This window comes from Siphateles boraxobius, unplaced genomic scaffold, assembly GCF_051911475.1.
Source record: "Siphateles boraxobius isolate OS27281-9 unplaced genomic scaffold, OSU_SipBor_1 31, whole genome shotgun sequence".
Lineage (NCBI taxonomy): Eukaryota > Metazoa > Chordata > Actinopteri > Cypriniformes > Leuciscidae > Siphateles > Siphateles boraxobius.
Window position 1 is genome coordinate 13,935,046 of NW_027508931.1, and position 20,178 is coordinate 13,955,223.

Consider the following 20,178-nt stretch of genomic DNA (forward strand, 5'->3'; position numbering starts at 1 on the left):
CTGCATTTTTGAAGAAACAATCTTTACCCAGTATATTACATTATTTCAGTAAATTAAGAAACTGAAAGTCCTCCCAATAAAAAGAATTACAAAAACAGAAAAAAAGACCATAAAAAGAAGAAAAAAAGATTAGAAAATTATCCAAAACGATTTTTTCATACTTTTTCTTTCCATTTTAGGTTGAAATATTGCCATAATACATATGCTGCTCAGAGTAAAATATTTGTCTTGCGCAAGTCAAAATTCTAAGAATGACGTAATTTTAGTCTTATTCCTAAACTTAAGCATAAGTGTGATTCATAAAGGTTCCTATGTGTTAAGATGAGGTCTCAACTCGAGTAACAAGATGGCAGCAGAGAGGAGGAGACCACACATTTTGTGAAAAAGACATAATGTATTATTATAATTATATAATGACAGAGATTTGATAAAACAATACAATCTTGAACGCCAAGGTTCTTTTTGAGGAGACATATCAGTATAAAAGGATTTCACATCCTCAATACTTATTTGTGATCATTTTGCACCATGCAAAGCAGCTATTTAAAAAAAAATCAAAATATTATATGTTCCGTGTCTTACTTATTTATTATTTTATTTTAATAATTAGATTATATGATTGGTGTCGTGCTGCCGTGACTACCCATCGAGACTTTTTGGGTGCCACCTCATTTAGCACCAAGAGTCAGTCTCAGAATCTTCTGAAAGTTTCTTTTATTTTCTTTATAAATACTAAAAAGTAGGGCTTGATTAAGAGAGCTAAGATTTTTTTGACACTTAATTCAAAGCTTTAACCTATTCGTAAGAGCCTTTTTGAGATGTGTTATACATACAGTCCTGTTTCTGTAGAATACCTTAAGCGTGTGCACAAAAAAAAACATGCATACAAAAAGCACAAGCACACAACACTTCCTCTTGTGCATCTGCTGCATGCTAACCATCTAGAGGAAGTCAACAGCGCCAGATTGAGGAGTAAATGTCAGCGTTGCAGTTATTAATGATGCGGCTACGTGCAGCTGTCGCACACAAATGTAAACAAACAATGCTCTGATGTGCATTAAGCAGGTACGAAAGGGTTTGCTGAAAAACTGATTGATGTGGGTTTCATCATTACCTAATGACAGATGACGCAAGTGACCTTGCTTATGCAAAACTTCCACCATTAACCCACTCGTGAATACAGCTATAAACTGACAACTCTGGCTCAGTGTTGCACAGATGCAATGAGTTTGAAACCTCCCCACCCCCTCCCACCATAAGAACTTACATCATAAGAAAGTACACGCACATACACACAGTCACGATCAAGTGCTTGCATAGATATTTCTATTGAGCGGTGGCAGGCGCTGCCAGCTTGGATCGATAAACTCAGCTGTGTCTGTACCGTTCTGAGGTGCATTCTAATAGCTCCGAGAGCCAAAGGAAGTTAACTGCCTGCTACAATACAGTACACACCCTCTTTCCAGCATTCACACAAACCTCTCTGATGCATTAGAGCATAAAAACGCCTGGTAATGTGATCAGAACATTTCCAGGAATATTCACCACCTCGTCTCTCATAAATGAGCATCTGTCTGTCTGTCTGTCGATCAATCGATCGACATATCTATTAGCCTACTAATTTATCCATCAACATACCTACAATCCATCCATCCATCCATCCATCCATTTCAGCTGTACTGACATGGAAAAAATGTACATTGGCAAAGCATCAGTAACATCATAGGCTGCCCTGCAACAAGAGCAGAAAAGTACGTGCGAAAGCTTTTACACTGCTGCCACCGCAGATACACGCGGATGACACCTCCCACTTCACTCCATTTATCTATCTGCTCTCATTCTTTGTCCTACATGAACGAGTTGCAAAGAAAAAAAAAAAAAACAGGAGACAAAAGAAGAAAAAGAAAACTGCTGTCTGCTCACACCTAAATATCAGCCAGAACACAATGCTGTCTAACACAATACTTGCAATTGCAACGAAAATCAGGGAGAGACTTTTTTCACAAGCACAGTATTCAATTCTCTGCCTCCCTCCTACTGTCTCTCTCCTATTTTAAATTCAACTCTCACATGCGTAGACATGACATGTGAATGGCTGCTCACATGGGGAGGTTTGATATCTATCAGCTCTGACTTATTGCACCTCTGCAGAGAAAAAAAAAAATTGTAAATAATACATTAAACAAACACCGTTTTCATATACAGTAAATTACACTGTATTTTCGTTAATTAACTTTGCACTGAAGTAATGTGCATTATTAATACTGTGAATGTATAATGGGATTTGAAACATTTCAGCTCTCAGTTCATAATTCAGAAGAATATAAATGTTGTTTGGTAATTGGAAATTAAAGACTTCACATAAAGAATTTTTAGCAGATGCAAATCAAACTTTAAAACAGTACAATCCTAAGGATAGAGCTGGAGTTAATTTCTATTCCCTTTGCATGCAAATTGATTTCAGCACCTTGGACAGCAACCTTCAGCACTGCCACGAGTCATTACATTCTCTATTCCCTCTGGCTCTGAAGCCATCTTCACTATTCTGACAAGATCTTTAAAAATGCCAGGAGATGGTGAAAAGCATACATGTAATTCACACAGAAATATACACAGATTTACAGTGACCCCCAGAAAGGACACTTAAGCCCTACTTAAAATGTCTGAATGCTATTGTATTAGATAACTAAATGTCAAAGCAACTGGCATTTATTTTAAAGCCAGTAGGCATACACACACTTTAAGTAAAGTAGGAAAATAAATCACAAAACAAGTTTGTAATTAATTTAACGCTCATACAGTAGGTAATGTGACTACACCTGTGGTTACGCCGTATGAACTTAAGGTGAATTGATTTCAAATCTTCTCTAAAAATCATCAAAACACTAGCTTATTAAAATACATTGAGCAATGAATGTTATGAAGAAAAGTAAAAAAGTAAGAAATATGTCATACAGAGTAATATTAACCCAGAAATGCTTGCATATTGCATATCGATTGCATATTGATCTTCATTCAACGGCACTCCAACAAATATATTTTCAATTTTGGGTACATTCCAGAAGATCTGATACTATCTGATTTTACATGCTTGGCCTGTTTAAATTAAACTTTATATTCCTCCCCCGTTTCCTTTTTAATTTCCCCCCTCAATCCACCTCCTTGGGTTTTGATAATTTTTAGCTAATTAGGCCCTTTGAAAAGCCCAAGAATAAACCATCAAGAGAAGGAAGAAAGTAAGTGAAATAAGAATGAATCACAACAAACCCCCACAGCAAAGACCACATCAAAAAACAAGCAAGCCAAAGATGGCAGCCATGTCGATGGTTCGCCAGGACCAAGCCACAAAACAAAACAATGACACTGATGTAGGAAATCGCTCGATACTACAAATGAGCTACTATGTGTTGACATAAGTCAAGTATAGATTACATAAACCCTAAGCAACCAAATTTGCCCTGGTATAAATCTAACAAGCAAATACTAACCTCAGGAGAATGTATTAAAATACTTGGGGGGTACAACAAATAAACACATTTGCAAGTAGATACAGTAACTTGGCATAAAAAAAAATCTATAGCACTACCTTTTCAGCAAAAGACGGCAAGGACAAAGTAGCAAAAAGCTAATTTGATCTGGGTAGTACATGTAACTACGGTTGTAACAGTCTCTAAAATGGTGCATTTTGTTATTTTGAGATAATATCCTTAATTTGTTATAGAGTTGTATATTATATAGATTATTGCAACCAATAAGAGAGGCAATTAAAAAAATACAATAACAACTATTTGTTGCTAAGACAAAAATGACAGTTCTAATTACATATTTCACCTGGCCAACTCTAAGGAACATCGTTCATTCAAAAAATAACTCTGTAGACACCACCGTCATCCATTATTAGCTTCTCTACCCTTTAGCAAAAAATAAATATCATTACATTGAAATATAGAGACAAGGACAACCTAGATGTTATCCACAGCAAGGTGACATTGTCCCTATGACCATTACTGTCTCCTGAGCAGTTCTTCATCACCGTGAAGAATCCAGACAACAGCTGAACACATCTTTAGTTAACACTACACAATCTATAAGTGATACATTCACTTACAACAGTTACACCTCACATTCTACAGAAGAATAATTCACAGTACTAAAAATAATGCAGAGAAAAAAAACAAACCCAGTAAAGACACTGAAAAATGGCATTTGCATGCACTTCAGGGGACCAAACTAACAACCATTTATGAATATTGGGACAGAAAATGTACTTTGCTTGAACATATAATTGGTGAGAAACATATTTCCACAAAAAGGGAGTGCTGTTGAATATGGACCAAGCAAAATTTATTGAAATATTGACAAAACAATATGGGGAAAAGATGAATGTAGGGACAAAATATAAATAAAATTATTGGTGGGTGAGGAAACAGAAGCTACACTTGTCAACTGAATAATAAGAACAAATAAAGAAATACTGTTCTGCATCCTTGACAGCCTCAGGAAAAATAATCATACTTAACTGAACCGTCTTTCAATGTTTGTATTAAATGGTTATGGATAGAACTTCAAGGTAACTGGCAAACAGACATAAAATATTTGGTCTTAAAAAATAGCAATTTTGTTGTCGAATGGGGAGTAGAAAATCAGTTTTTGTCGAATAGATCACTTTCTAGTTCGTAATCATGTCACTTGAGTGATGCATCAACAGAAAATATAAAATACCCCCAACACAAACAAGCAGAATTTATAATAAAATGTCATATGTTTCACAAAGTTGTATATCATACCTGAAAAAAGAAGTTGCGTTCCTCAAATAATCAAACATAAATTTTGTCCATCCACAGACATGATGCGAGCATGTCTCTCTATCTCACTCTTGTGGACACATGTAAAAGTGACATTGCATTAAATATTCATCTCAAATGTTGTGTAATTTAGTAAGCAGTGGACAGGTATAAAAACATACCTTACAGAAAGACCCAAATCTAATCCAAGGTCTCCTTTTCTTGTCCAAACCCACTGTTGAAACATGCATACAGGCAGGACCATCAGACTGTCTCAACCTGACTCTTATAGCAGCAATGAGACCTTGATAGGTTAATGTGCATTTTATAATTTGTCATTTGAAGCGCCATACCTATACCTCAAGTCTATTTCTCACAAACAGTATGCATTGGTACCCTTTTTATTTAAGACTTTTTTATTTTTATTAAGAAGGCTATACCAGACGCATAATCACTATACATTGATTTAACATTACCTTTACAATTAAATTTTCACTGAAATTACAGAATAAATATATGCACATTTTTAACTTTGTCAAATCTTTGTGAGAGAGAAAACATTAAAAGTGCTTCCTAAAAAGCTGTTAGTGATAGTATCCAGAAGCATTTTTCTTAAGAAAGTGCATTAAACTCCATAAAATCTTGAAGTGTCATTATCTATTCACAAATATTGATCCTCTGGTGCGTCCTTGAGATACAACTCTGTCTTTTGCTGTATATAAAATTAAATAGACCACGCAACGGGTAATACGTCTCTGTATCACTATAGCAGGTGAAGTTTTTTGATCAATGACCTCCATCTGCAGTCGAATGCATGCAGCAAACTGCAAATATTCTACAAACTGTGCCAGGCGCTCTGGAGGTTCAACAACAAATCTGTTCCGTACAAAAATAATGGGTGGTAACATTGCTGGCTACTCTGAAAAAAAGGCACTTCATTGAAAAATCTGAGTATGGCCTTTCCTCCAAAAGCAACTTGGGGGAAATGTGTGTGTGAGTGTGTATGTGTACGTGTGTGAAACATATAATTTTGCCATGCTTCTTTTTTGATACGTATTCTGTTTGGGCGAGGAGGGGTTGTGAAAGTGAGTTTACTCTTTTATTTTTCTATTCAATTAGAATCTATACGATTTCTCTAAGACTTCGAGGTAATCCGGCTTGGTTTGGAGTTTCGCCCTTAACTCGAGGTATTCACTTTGGGTTTGCTCTGGGAATCCTTTCCCTGCAGTGAAAAGTAATGTTTCTTTTAATCTGGCGTCTTGCTGTAAATCAGGGTATTGCATTCCGGGGGGATGTGCATGTGCAACATGCATGTCCTTTAATTTGGGAACGGTGCCGTACAGGCAGTCTACAAAACCAACCGTAGGGGTGGGCCTCTGGCTGTCAATCACGGTAGGGCAAAGCCCTCCGTTCTCGTGAAAGCCAGTCATGTCACCGGACTGATTGATGGTGACAATGGTGTTGAGCTGGGAATTGGACACAGCCATCGTCCATTCCTTCTCTTTCTCCAGAAGAGTTCGATAATTACTGTTATTTTCCTTGGTTTCTGCAAACTGCTCGCCCTCAATCTCTCCTTCTCGCGGTTTGTAAATGGGATTGTTACACATTTTAGTAACTGGATGGGGTATGTAGTCGTAGACGTGACGGGGTGGCTTCTCAGGCGAGGCAGACTGTCTTTCTTCAAAGATCTTGCACTGCATTTGAATGCCAGTTAGGTCCATCTCCTGTCGCTTCCTGAAGGGAAGTTTCTTTCGCCTCCGTAGGACGAATGCGAAGAGACCAGCGGCCACAAACACAGAGGAGATGAAGAGAATCAGCAGGCTGAGAATCAGCACAGAGAGCGGGACAGCTCCCGTTGCCGGTGCTTGTCCCAATTCAGAGCCGCTGGTGGCCGTCATGTCATTGGGGAGAACTGGAGAAGAAGAGGTGAATTTCAACTCAGGGCAGATAACCTCAGCCTCCAGAGTGCGCAGATCTTTGCCATGGGCAAACTCTGGGGTCTTGCAGGTCACTTCTCCAACGACAATGACGGAGCTGAGCTTCTCAATCCATTGCTTGAGTGGGATGATATCACAAGAGCAGTCCCAAGGATTCTGGTGAAGGTCAATTTGAACAATGGAGTGGAGATGCTCCAGTACTCCATTCACAGGAAGGTACAGGAAGTAGTTGTTGCGTAGGTTGAGTCTAGCCAGGGAAGTGCCTGCAAAAGCATCCACAGGCAGGGTGCGCAGCAAGTTGTCATTGAGAAAAACCAACTGCAGGTTTGGCATGAGGCTGAAGGCAGCCGGTTGGATCTCTCGAATGACATTGTACTCAAAATACAGGTAACTAAGTGCCTGCAGACCACGAAACATGCCTGGAGTGAGTCTTTCAATGTCATTGCCATTCAAATATAAACTTTTTAAATTAGGTAGGTTCATAAATGCGCCCTCTTGAACATATGATATCCGATTGTTACCCAAGTGCAATAAATCCAAGCTAGAGAAGTTCCAAAAGTCTGACCTGTAAATTTTCTGAATCAAATTCCCACTTAAATAGAGTTTCTTGGCGTTAAGTGGTCGTGGCAGCAGCTCAGAAATGTTGTGGAAGCTTTTCTCTTTACAATTGACAGTGAGGCCCAAGTCATTGATGTGTAAATTACACGTGCACCCTGTCGGGCAAATTATTGGTATAGGGGGTCTGGTCTGGTAGGCAGCGATTGGAGGCTGATTCAACCCTGGGTAAATGCTACGAGGAGTGGATGGTGTTTTTGTGGGTCTGGGCCGTTTAGTTGGCTTTACGTGTCTCTCTCTGTACTCTACTGAGGAGGCTGTGTTATGAAAGGATGACAGCATAGACGAAGGCTTGGTGGGCCAGACATTGTCGTTATTAAATGGTAATCTAGGAATGCCATGTTTTGCCTCCAGCTCGGCTTCGGAGAGTAAAGGACAAAGTTCACTTCTCTTGATCTCACGAAGGTCCTTACCATGTAAATGAAATGGGTATTCACAAGTAATGTCACCCACCAAAGCTGTATAGGGTATGCGCTCCAGCCAGGTTTTGAGCTGCACAATGTCACACACACAGTTCCATGGATTTTCCTCTAGCTGAATCTCCATCAAGCTGCGACCGATGTATTCCAAAGTCCCTTTATAGGGTAGAATTTTCAAGCGGTTGCCACGTAAATCAAGGTGCGTGAGCGATACGGACCTGAATAATAAATTGGGTAGCACAGGTATCAAATTGTCATTCAAAATAAGTACTCTGAGTTTGTGCAGGTTCCGAAATGCCCCGCTCTCAATTCTCTTGATGACGTTGTAATCCGCCTGAAGATACTCAAGGCTCTCCAGCCCCATAAAAGTGTCATTCCTGAACACCTCCAGTTTGTTTTCATGCAAAAATAGCTTTTTCAAGATGCTCAGGCCATTGAACGCGCCCACATGTATGTCCTGCAGCGCATTATTCCCCAGATTGAGTGACACAGCATTGTTGAGATGCAAAAAGCTGTTAAAATACAGCTTGCGCATGGAGTTCCTTTGCAGATTGAGTATAAAGGGTCTCGTCCATGTCTGGGAGATCTGGCTGACATTTGTAAATCCTTTGCTGTCGCAGTGGACGTGGAAAATACCCTCCCTGACTTCACAGTAGCAAGGGTCAAAGCAAGGCTCATCTATTTCTTCCGACTCGTCCAACAGAGGGATTGGCGTAGTCCATCCTAAAGCTATTGTACTTAGCAGGGTAAACCACAGCATCCTTCCGCCGAGTCCTGATGAAGTTAAGGCTGAGAGCCACTTCACAGCACTGCAATAAAACAGAAAAAAAGAGAAGTGTGTGAGATGTGAAGGCTCAGACAGCGAGTGACAGTAGCAATGATTTGAGCGTTCTGCACAATAAAAAGCCTCCTCCTTCCACATCATTGCATGTTTACGATAAAGATCATGCATTATCATGGGTTGGACTGGACATCTCTCACTCGATAATAACTTACACTACACCCAAAAGCAGGACTCAAGGGCATAATCACCACTCTTCAAGCACTGCATGAAATAAAGCACATTTAACCTGTTCGATGCACTTAAACATTAAAAACAGTCTATTTTGAGTCTCACTACAGCTTTCACACACATACAAACAGTGCAGAACAGGAAAGATTTGGCAAAATATTACTTTTGTTACTTCTGAAAAATCAGTATTTTCCATGTTCATGCAAAGCTCAAGTACATTAGATCAATAAAAAACATGCAATAAAAATAAATACATACTTAAATTAAATCAACCACTGCATTCACTTCCACACATTTAAAAAACAAAAAAAAAAACAATGACAGGTGCATCCTAAGACTGTGTCCAAAACACCAATTAGACCTTCAATGCATAACGGAGGTTATTTGCTTTCCACAGTCTGAACGCACTTAATTAGCGCAGATGTTATCAGAAGATCAGTGAAGAAACTCAGAGCCAAATGCTGCTGAGAGTGCCACACTCTGCGGATCTCTGGGCTCTCGAAAGGAAAAAAAACAAAACAGCCAAAAAAATCTCGAAAGATCCTTGTTTTCCGTCCAGAAAAGACTGCAATTTTCCATGAATAGCGCACTTTGTATTTTCTTCCCACCCTTCTCTGGTGTCCTGGCTTTAGCAATTAATTCTAATGTCCTTCCATTCCCAAGTGATAACAGCAGATACCTACTCGGTTTCAGCGGTGTCCAACTTTACATCTCCAGGGTTTGGAGACGGGTGGTCCCAGGTTGCCTTCGATGGGTGGCTAAAAAAAGAAACAAAAATCATGCAATGGAATGAAACCTTTGAAAATCTCCCTATTTTAGGCATAAATAAATACATTTCAATGTTTAACTAAATTTAGATTTTTTTTACTAGTATTTCAGTTTTTTTTATTTTATTTTTTTGTTTTTACTATTATTCGTTTGCTAAAGTACCATTTGAAGCTGGGTGATTTGTAAAGCAGTCTGCGCAGTTACATCAGAAACAAGTCAATGCATCATTTTATTAAATACATAAATTATTGCTGTGGATCGCCCAGGTCATTCTCTCGTCTCCAAAAGTATGTGAACATCTGAAACGCTTAAAATTCACCTTTTTTAACGGAGAATCCGACAACGGCGAATTTAAAGATTTCCTGTGCTTTTCCTCTATCTCTCTCGCTTTCTCTCTAAGACCAAGAAGAGAGAAGATGAAGACGTGATTTGAATGAAATCTCCTTTTTTGGTTCTGTTTCGTGATGCCGGTTCGTTCAGTTCTGGTGCTCAGTTCCGTTTGAAGCGGCTCGGTTCGATTTGTCCCACTGCTGCGCTGCTCGCGTCTCTCATCGTGTCGGTGAAAAGCTTCGGATCGTCACGGAAATGAGCTTTAAGAAAAGCGAACAGGGAGGGAGAGGGCAGAGATTGGAGAGACGGCGTTGGCGGAGAGGGGTTGGGATGGAGGAGGCACGAGCTGTTGAGCGCGCTGAGTGCCGCACCGGGAGCGCGCCTGCATCAGTGTGTTCTCTCTCGCTCTCTCTCTCTTTTTCTTCGTCAGCGATGTAACATTATGTTTAAGGGCGATCTCATCTCCGATTCGTGTTCTGAGATAAAAGCCACAGCTTATTTAGCACCGAGCTTCATCGGTTAACTCTTCTGAGGCTTTGAGCGTCCATTCCGTTGTGCAATATTTTTGGAAAATGTTACTTCATTCGTTGGAATAAGTGTCAAGGTTTCCTATTTAACAGAGAACAATTACGAAAGAAAACTAAGCAATAAGTATTTTTACCCCCTCTTGTTACATTTAGTTTGGCTTCATATGCAGTGAAGGCAGCTGAGGTAGATTCTTCCATAGGGTCCAACTGTGTGAATCTCCGCGCGCTTCCCGCGCCTTGTCTTCCCGCGCTCTGCCTGCAGCGGGCAATCTAGCTCTGCACGTGTGCAGTGGCGACGACAGGATGCCTTTATTCTGCAAATTTACATGGAAATGAAGGAGAGGTTATGGGGTAATACGCTGAAATGTGATTTATTAATATTATAAAATCATTATTACTTTAAATAATGGTAAATATATAATTGACCTACTTTAGATTCAAATATGCTATCAAACTTTGGTGTTTAGGGGAACCCGGAGCTAGTTGTTGCAGTTTTACTGTGAATATTTCAAAGGATATATTTATTTCTGAAATTCAGTTTCTATAGATAGACAGCCTATACAGTTAAGCCCAATTATAGCCCAACTTACCCCACATGATATTTATGGAAAACTTTGATCTGGAAACAAAAATAAACCAGGCATTTGTGTAATTTGCTTTTTGACTTATAGTTACTGATATAGAGTTGTGACAACTTTCCTGTGCAAATATGGCCCGGGCCTCCCTTATATTTTCCACTTATGAATGCACTTGAACTACTGGTTTGTATATTCTAATCTAACAGGTACTTAATGTAAGTTATTATACATTGTTAGTAGCGGATTAAATACATTTTATAATGAGATGTTTCTGTAATGTTCATGAGTAAGCTTAATTAGATTGTTCAAGGAAGATAAAAAAAATATGTTGATGGTAGTGAGGGTGATGGTTATGATGATAACTATAATTATCATGACTATCATTTTTGGTTATTACAGATAAAATCTGTGATGCTAATCAAAAAAGCTTTATGATGCGGACATAAGGCTGATGGCAACTCTGAGATTGTGTTTTTCAGTTTCATTTCCCTATAGTGTTCTCACTCACATCTTTCCTTCTGAATAGATCATTTCCCAAAATGGGAATCCCCAAATCCTTTAAACCAACAAACATAATTTATATAATGATTGGGTGGCGAACAGGACGGCCGAGGGACGTGAGAGAACGGCGCGAGGCCGGTGGTGCGATTGCTATTGAGCAACACCTGTGAAGCACACCGGTCTCGCATCTCTCACGGAGGAGCTGAAGCATAAAGGAGGAGCGACGACATTGATGATCGAGAGAGGAACAGGCCTGTATTTTAGTTTGTTTTGTTTTATTTTAATAAAGTTTATTTGAATGTTCGCCGGTTCCCGCCTCCTTCTTCCCTGAACATTGCTACAGATTGAAATAGAACTGGGCTGAGATTTATGTTCAACACACATTCACTGCATTTTACAGAAATTGGTGGACACCGGGTTTCCATCCCCTTTCGCTAATATTTGTGTTACTGTTTAATCAGGATTATAACTTGAAATCAACTCATGTAATCTGTTCCATTATATAAAATATTAATAATAATATGTGAAATAATGATATGAAATGGATTGTAAAAAAAAAGAAAGAAGAGCATCCAATTTTCAGGTTACAAAATTGCTGTTTACTCAGAGCACAGCCACCAGTGAACATATATATATATATATATATATATATATATATATATATATATATATATATATATATATATATATATATATATATATATTGCATAATCATTCAGAATTATTGTGCTATTGCATGTGTTGCCCATAGATGTTTCACATGAAGTACTTTAGGTTGTGATGTGCATTTCTCTGTTCTTCAGTTAATCCACCCCTTGTCCAAGGCCTCAATTACTCAAAGGTAATTAGCTGTAGCAGCCTAAGTGCTCTGTACTGTTCAGTCGATCCAGAGACACGAGGTCTGGCATCCACATGCGTCACTTCCTTATATATTATATATGTATGTAAGTTGCCATGGATGTCACTCTATATCAGCATGGCTGTTACAACCATACTGATAAAGAGCTATTATCGCAGTGTGATAATGCGTTTATACAACAGTTCAACAGCACAAGTGTCTAAATGAATAAGAAACAACAATGGAGTGTCTTTAAAACCCCTCTTTTGAGCGCAACTACTTACTTCCGCCACGGATTAAAATCTCAAATTGACAGTTTAACCGTTGAGCCCAAGGCTTAGAGCTAGTAACAAAGGAAAGCTTCATTGCTTCATTGCAGCTTATTGCATTATATAGAGTATTATGAGAGAGAGATCGATTAAGCGAGTGCATTACCTGCATCTAGCTGACATTCTTCAAGTCAATCTTATATTCATAATCACAAAAACAGTTTTAATGTCCGCTGAGGAAAGAGATATCTTTGTCTTTGTCCTTTTGCCTTTGATTTCTAATAACAGTTCTAGTCAATGCATTTGTAAGTTACATCTTATTGCTTACAACTTTGTTTCAGTCCCTTTCAATATAAAAGTCTTTGATACTGACTTACTCATAAAGACAGACTTTGCTGCCATCTAATGGAATTAATAACAGACCCTTTCTCAATACCAAATATGGCATATTATCTTTATAAAATAATATTTATAAAAGTATAAGAAGTTTGTACATTAGTAAATAAACAAGCAAACAGTCCAGTCAAAAGTACAAAAGCAGCACTGGTTATAGTACAGGATTTTAGTTAAATAGAAATATAAAGTTATGAAACTTAATTTTACCATTAGCCCAATCAATTTGCTCTGGAACAAGTAATAGATTTCTAAGACCAAAGATTTGCCCGTTTGATATAGCCAAAATTATACTTTGTTTAAATGCAATCTTGATTCTTGAGATAAGTGACAAAATATGTCCTACACAAAAAGCACTCTTTATGTTAAAAATAAAGAAATTCATCAAAATGCATTAAATAAAGTTACACCTGAAGGAAATCTGGATACTCAGGATTCTTATTTTTAGATTATGTATTTATTATTATTTTAAATAAATGCTCTACTTGGAAAATACATGTTATTTAACCTGTTCTCGGAAAGAGGTCACAATGTACAAATGCCAAACAAAGTGTTTAAAAATGCAACAAATTAAAAAAAATATACATTTAAATTGAAAGGCAGAGATCTGTCATATATCAAACAATACAATAAGTACATCTTTAATTATATTTTCCATAAAAAAAAAAACCTTTCAAAGTTGTGTCTCACTTTACGTCAACTCCGTCAGGAGTTTTTATAATTCTGAATAAATCAGGCAATGCCATGGGCATCTTTACCATGGAGCCATATTGAGTATCTCACAGTAAGACACATAATCCTAAAAGTTTTTATTTTATTTTATTATACAAACAATGTTGAAGTCTCTGCAGTCACGCTGTAACAGTCACCAGCTGGAATGCCCTTGAGAGCCACCAGAGGGCACTCGACGTCAGACTATTGTCATTCCCTCACAAACATCATCTCCCATAACCCACTGTCTGGACTCTTCATTATCACATTATCACATTCACCTGTGTTTCATTATCTTGTTTAGCTCACCCCATATAAGCCTGGTTTTCTCATTCATTTTTTGCAAAGTCTTGTTTAGTGTTACACTGCAATTCCAAACATTTTCCCTGGTTTCAGGTCTCTTGGATTTGGATTTCTTACCTGTTCCGTGATAACTCTTTTGCCTGTGCTCCCTGCCTTGTTGTGTTTGCTTGTATGGACTGCCTGCCTGCCTGTGTTTGACCTTGCCTGTACTTTGGATTAACCTGTTCAAAAAATACTGCATTTGGATCCTCAACCTTCTTGTCTCGGAGCAGTTCGTGACACAGCTATAACATGTCAACTTCATCATCCCTGTGTATGTTATGACCCACAATGGGAAACACAGAGTGGTGTTCAATTGCACATACACCTACAACGGGGAAAATCTAAACAAGCAGCTGTTACCTGGACAGCTGTTCAGCTGGACAGTTTCATTACACTGATAATATCATTTTGAATAAGAAAAATGTAAATTATACAAATAGAAGGATTTATTTTGGAGGTCTCAATTTTTGACTCAACTGTATTTATATTTCTAGTTAGTTTTAACATGTGTGAATAAACAGAAGATATTTTTCTTAATACACCTACAGTTTGGCTCATAGAAAAAAAAATACACACATCACTATTATTTTGTAACTTGAGAATTTAGAAATTCTTATTACACATTGCAATTTGTATGTGTTTATTAGACTTTGCAGGACCTGAATTTAAATGTAAGGCAAAGGCACAAATATTTCCAAATGACCTTGTCGTTATGTGTATAGTTATTATAGTTGCTCACTTTTAACAATACACTAATGTATGTAACATAAAGCCTCACCTAAAGGCCTTTTCTGATTAACTGGTTAGTATTGGTCATGATGACACAAGGCGGATTAACGTCTGCAAGAGAAAGAAGAGAAGAGAGAGAAAGAAGGAATGAGTTACGAGAAGGTTGAAGGGCAGCATTCTGTTTGGTGTGCAGCAGTGTGTACAACTGCCACTCAATCATCTTGTGTGGAAGCCATCTTTCATTTTTGCCTCTGCCAGTCACTCTTAAATCCCCCTTATTCCTTTTTTGTTCTGCTGTTTTTCTCTTATAAATCCCAGTGTACTAAGCCTATAACATGTGTTGCTATTTTTCTCTTGCTTCATTTGCATTTTTTACCATTAGTATGCAATTCTCTAATCACAATTTGCCAATTTATAATTACCTCTGATGTCACGTCTCATATTTAATTAATTTCAAAACATGCATGTTGTAGTTTGGGTAAATGGAAATTCTCACATCCAGCATCCAGTTGTGACAGGTTTGCTCTGAGCAATGCTGCTGTCTCCTACATTTTGAGTGGTCAACAATAGAGTGCATGCATTTTCTCCATAGGGAAATATATCTTAAATGATAAATTATAAACCTTTAAAGACAGACCTGTTGTGAGCTCTCAGGTTGATCAATGGTATATGCTTATGTTGAAGCAATCAGTTTTCATTATTTTAACTTTTTTTCTTTTTTAAGAATTGTGTTTAACAGCAGCATTCCTGGTAAAAACTACATTACCCATGATGCGGTGAAAAATATCTCAACTAAATTCTTATAATTTTTTTACTTCTCCATATATTAAATTCAAGTAATTAGCAACGTTTCATGGATTTGTAATTCCCTGTAAGTTTGTAATGCTGTGTTTCACAACATAGCTGGTTGGTTTTATTCATGGATTATAATGTTTTAAAAATCTCGATGGAAATTTTTTTTTTGGAACCAACACAATGGAAAACGTGGACGGGCACTGTTGCAATCTATAGTTTATTGCAACAAGTAAAAATCAAGATATTTATATACAATAATGGCATCCACGTCATTCACAATGCAACATAGGAATGAAAGAAATGTCTTATTATCATTGAAATATCTTTATATCATTAAAGGGATGGTTCACCTAAAAAAAAAATCTGTCATTAATTACTCTCTTAATTAGCCTAATGTCGTTTCAAGACTTTCTTTCATCTTCAGAACACAAATGAAGATATTTTTGATGAAATCTGAGAGCTTTCTGTCCATCTATAAACACCTACGCAACTGACACTTTGACTCTTCAAAAAGTGCATACAGAGATCGTAAAACTAATCCAAATGAATTGAGTGGTTTAGTCCAAAGTTTTCTGAAGAGACACGATCGCTTTATATGAACAGATTGAATTTAGCATTTAATTCACATATAAACATGCATCAACTCCAACATCAGTTGTGGTAATTAAACGGAAGCTCAAGCATTTTCCCTTGACGTGTGAGAACCACTAAGGCACTTTCTTGTGTGCTATTTAGCACGTTTGAGCTTCTGCATGAACCAATCAGGTTGGTTCTTGCGTGTCAAGCAGGTTCAGTTGAGCTTCTGTTGATGTCTGCTGATCAATGTCTAAATGTGAATCAAAGCCTAAATTAAATCTGTTCATCTTATACAGTGACCAAGTCTCTTCAGAAAATTTGAACTAAATCACTCAATTGAAATGGATTAGTTTTACGATCTCTTTATGAACTTATTGAAGTTTCAAAGTGGTAGTTGTATAGCTGTCAATGGAGAGAACCGAAAGCTCTCAGATTTCATCAAAAAATATCTTCATTTGTGTTCCGAAGATGAACAAAAGTTTGGAATTATGGAACAACATATGGGTTTGGAACAACATAAGGGTGAGTAACTACTGACAGAATTTTCATTTTTGGGTGAATTATCCCTTTAAATAGTAAATGTTCAAAGTGGCATTAAACAACATTATGTGCTTCCGTCATAGTTCATCAGCCACTCTTGAATCGCTCCATCAAAAAATATGGCAATGTCAATCAAACACAGACTCTTCTTCCATCACTAAAGTACAGTAGTTGATATGTCCAGTCTTAAATGCAGCAGCCATTACTCACAGTGACAGTAAAATGACTTGACATTGGAAAGGTTATTTAAAGTATCGAACTTCGATGAAAGAGGCATGCTTATTCCTCTACATATGTTGGATCTCTACAAGATTTAAGTCAGTTTGTGTCAGCATGTTTTTTATTTTAAAGAAATGTTGACAGACCAGTTCATTTTATAACTTTTCACCCAGCTAAGTACAGTCATGGTCAACAGATTTAATAGATCTCCTGATCTGAGGCAGGTATCATGTTATGCTTCAGCTCCCTTTGATGTACATGCACATGAATCTTTGGACAAGCAGCACCCAAAAATAACACCGGGAGCATGAGGCAGTTGGTGGAGCCATGTTTCACAGTGGCAGAAAGCCCGGGCACAGCCACCACTGTGAGCATGCCACGCTTGTGCCAAAGAGACATGAAAGACCATCAGGATTACTAGAACAGGGGGGAAATCCCCCTGTCCACAACAAAACGCCAGTAAAACTCATTTCCACCACAGAAATAACTGCATTCCACTCAGATATGCAACTATGAAAATTCATCCAGCATAGTGTGATCAATATCATTTTTGCTCAAATGTTCGGTTAGGGGTTTGTTCAAATCCCTAAACCTAAGTATTAACCTTCAGCACAAAACACTATGCATATGCATGTGCATATGCATAGCAATGAGCTAAAAACACACAAAACACCTTAACTGTATAGCAATGCCCTGGAAACCAATGTCATCACACTAGCATTATGCCTGCAAGCACCCCTCACAATTTCTTCTTAAAATATAAAAATCATACCACTGTTCCAAAGTTTGGGGTTGGTAAGATTTAACCGACCTCTCTCTAGATGTTATCGCTGTGTGATTATCGTTATCTATAGGGCACAGCTGATTGGATCCTGCTGTATCAATAGCCAATGATCTTGCGTGCTCAGCCTTAAAATACTTAGGCTGAATCTGAAATCGTCCCCTAAACCCTCATTAACTATTGCCTACGTTAGTCCACAAATAATGTTCACTTGAAGGAGTGAATGAAAACGAGTGAGCAAATTCGGACAGCCGTTGAACGTACATCTGCTGTACATTCGATATTGCGGTGCAATGTGGGATTGAATGAGTGCACTCAATAACGTCCACTATGGTTTCGGACACCACTTCAAATGGATGTCCCTTCAAATAGTGCACTATTTGAGGGTATAGGGGGCAAATTCTGATTCAGTCCTGGTAAGCATTTACCGTAGCACAGCAGCGTGCTTTCAGAAATCCAATGAGATAAGTGAACAGTCTTTCTTATGCTACAGGTGCTGGTCATATAATTAGAATATCATCAAAAAGTTGATTCATTTCAAGAATTAAACTTATATATTATATATTATATAACTAATATATTATATACAGTGATGTGAATAAGTCAGGACACCCATGCTAAAGTTGCCTAAAAAGAGGAATAAAAAAATCATCTTTTGGAAATTGATCTTAATGCTTTGATTAAAAAAATGAGGATAAATCCAACCTTTAAAGACACCAATTTTCTTTGTGAATGAATAATGTATCATAAATAAATAAATGTTCTTCCTTAAAATACAGGGTGCATAAGTCAGGACACCCCTATGTTAAATTCCCATAGAGCCAGGCAGATTTTTATTTTTTAAGGCCAGTTATTTCATGGATCCAGGATAATATGCATTCTGATTAAGTTCCCTTGGCCTTTGGAATTAAAAAAGCCCCACATCATCACACACCCTTCACCATATCTAGAGATTGGCATGGTTTTATTTCAGTTAGCCTAATAGCTGGTTTGATTTGCATTGAAAGATGATCTTATGGAAAGTACCCCATGCCAATCTCTAGGTATGATGAAGGGAATGTGATGATGTGGGGATATTTTAATTCCAAAGGCCATGGGAACTTTATCAGGATGCATATTATCCTGGATCCATGAAATAACTGGCCTTTAAAAATACAAATCTGCCTGGCTCTATGGGAATTTAACATAGGGGTGTCCTGACTTATGCACCCTGTATTTTAAGGAAGAACATTTATTTATTTATGATACATTATTCATTCACAAAGAAAATTGGTGTCCTTAAAGATTGGATTTTTCCTCATTTTTCTAATTAAGGCATTAAGATCAATTTCCAAAAGATTATTTTTATTCCTCTTTTTAGGCAACTTTAGCATGGGTGTCCTAACTTATTCACATCACTGTAGACTCATTGTCATGATCCTGGTTCCCTTCTCGTGTTTTATTGGTCTCTGTCTCCCTCTTCTGGTAATTCTCTGTATCTGTTCCCTTTTGTTCGCTCTCACTCTTCATTCACTTGTCTTCCCCAGCTGTTTCTCATCTTCTCATTATCGCACCTGTTCTCTATCATTTCATTAGCTTCTCTCTATTTCTAGTCTCTTGTGTTCCACTCTAGTTTGTCGGATTATTGTTGACCGTCACGTTTGTTACCGCTATTGATCTCCTGTTATTTGTTATGTCCTGTCTAGTCCAGTTGTCAGTTATCCACCTGCTACTTTACCAGATCAGCGGTTACCTGTGTTGAGTCCAGAAGAGGTGTGAGGGATCTGCGCTTCTCCAGTCCACGAGACCTGCTGCGAGCGCTTCTCTGTTTCTTCACGAACATTTTGAGACATTTCTGTTGATCGGCCGTTTCGGCTCTGCCTTGTTTTTTCATTAAAGACTGTTAACCTGCTTTTCGTCTCCTGAAGTTTCCTCACGCAGCAGTCTTCGTGACAGAATAATCCGACCACCGTGAATCCAGCTGATGGGCAACCCATTCAGAACGTGCTTGAGATCCAGGGAGCCATGCTGGGGAGACACGAAGAGGAACTCGCCGCCGCTCGCCAGGCTGTTGAGACGCTGGCTTCCCAGATGTCTGATTTGTCTGGGCAGTTTCATCTTCTTCGAACAGATCCGGTCCGGTCCTCTGATTCCTCCGCTTCCGAGCCACGTGTGAATAATCCCCCCTGCTATGCGGGTGAGCCTACCGAGTGCATGTCTTTTCTAACCCAATGTGAAGTTGTATTTTCGCTTCAGCCACACACTTATTCTGAACAACGGACTCGCATAGCCTACATCATCTCACTTCTCAAGGGACGGGCTCGTGAGTGGGGAACAGCGGTCTGGAATTCCGAAGCCATCTGCCTCGACAGTTATTCCCTTTTTAAGGACGAGATGTTACGAGTGTTCGACCGTTCGGTGCGGGGACCGGAGGCTTCTCGTCAGTTATCCACTCTGCGTCAGGGAAGACGCTCTGTCGCCGACTTCTCGGTGGAATTCCGCACGCTCTCTACCTCTTGTGGCTGGAACGAG

The 20,178-nt window shown here is 38.3% G+C and overlaps 1 protein-coding gene across 3 annotated transcripts; it reads right to left on the reverse strand.

The window, feature by feature from the left end:
* Positions 1-5,182: 5,182 nt before the first annotated feature.
* Positions 5,183-12,880, reverse strand: slitrk3a (SLIT and NTRK-like family, member 3a). Of its 3 annotated transcripts, none has more exons than XM_077193884.1 (4): positions 12,745-12,860; positions 10,527-10,706; positions 9,451-9,525; positions 5,183-8,564 (listed from the first exon to the last, which is right to left on the reverse strand). In XM_077193884.1, exon 4 carries the CDS (start codon positions 8,513-8,515, stop codon positions 5,900-5,902), a length of 2,616 nt encoding a protein of 871 aa, XP_077049999.1. In that variant the 5' UTR covers positions 8,516-8,564; positions 9,451-9,525; positions 10,527-10,706; positions 12,745-12,860; the 3' UTR covers positions 5,183-5,899. The 3 variants fall into 3 exon arrangements, with proteins under 3 accessions (XP_077049999.1, XP_077049998.1, XP_077049997.1); XM_077193883.1 differs by having other exon boundaries at positions 9,855-10,706; XM_077193882.1 differs by lacking the exon at positions 10,527-10,706 and having other exon boundaries at positions 12,745-12,880.
* Positions 12,881-20,178: the final 7,298 nt, after the last annotated feature.

Coding starts and splice junctions, on each gene's coding strand:
- slitrk3a (XM_077193882.1), bottom strand. Junction 8,565..9,450: donor TTGGACACCGCTGAAACCGA/GTAGGTATCTGC, acceptor GTTTTATTGCAG/TGCTGTGAAGTGGCTCTCAG.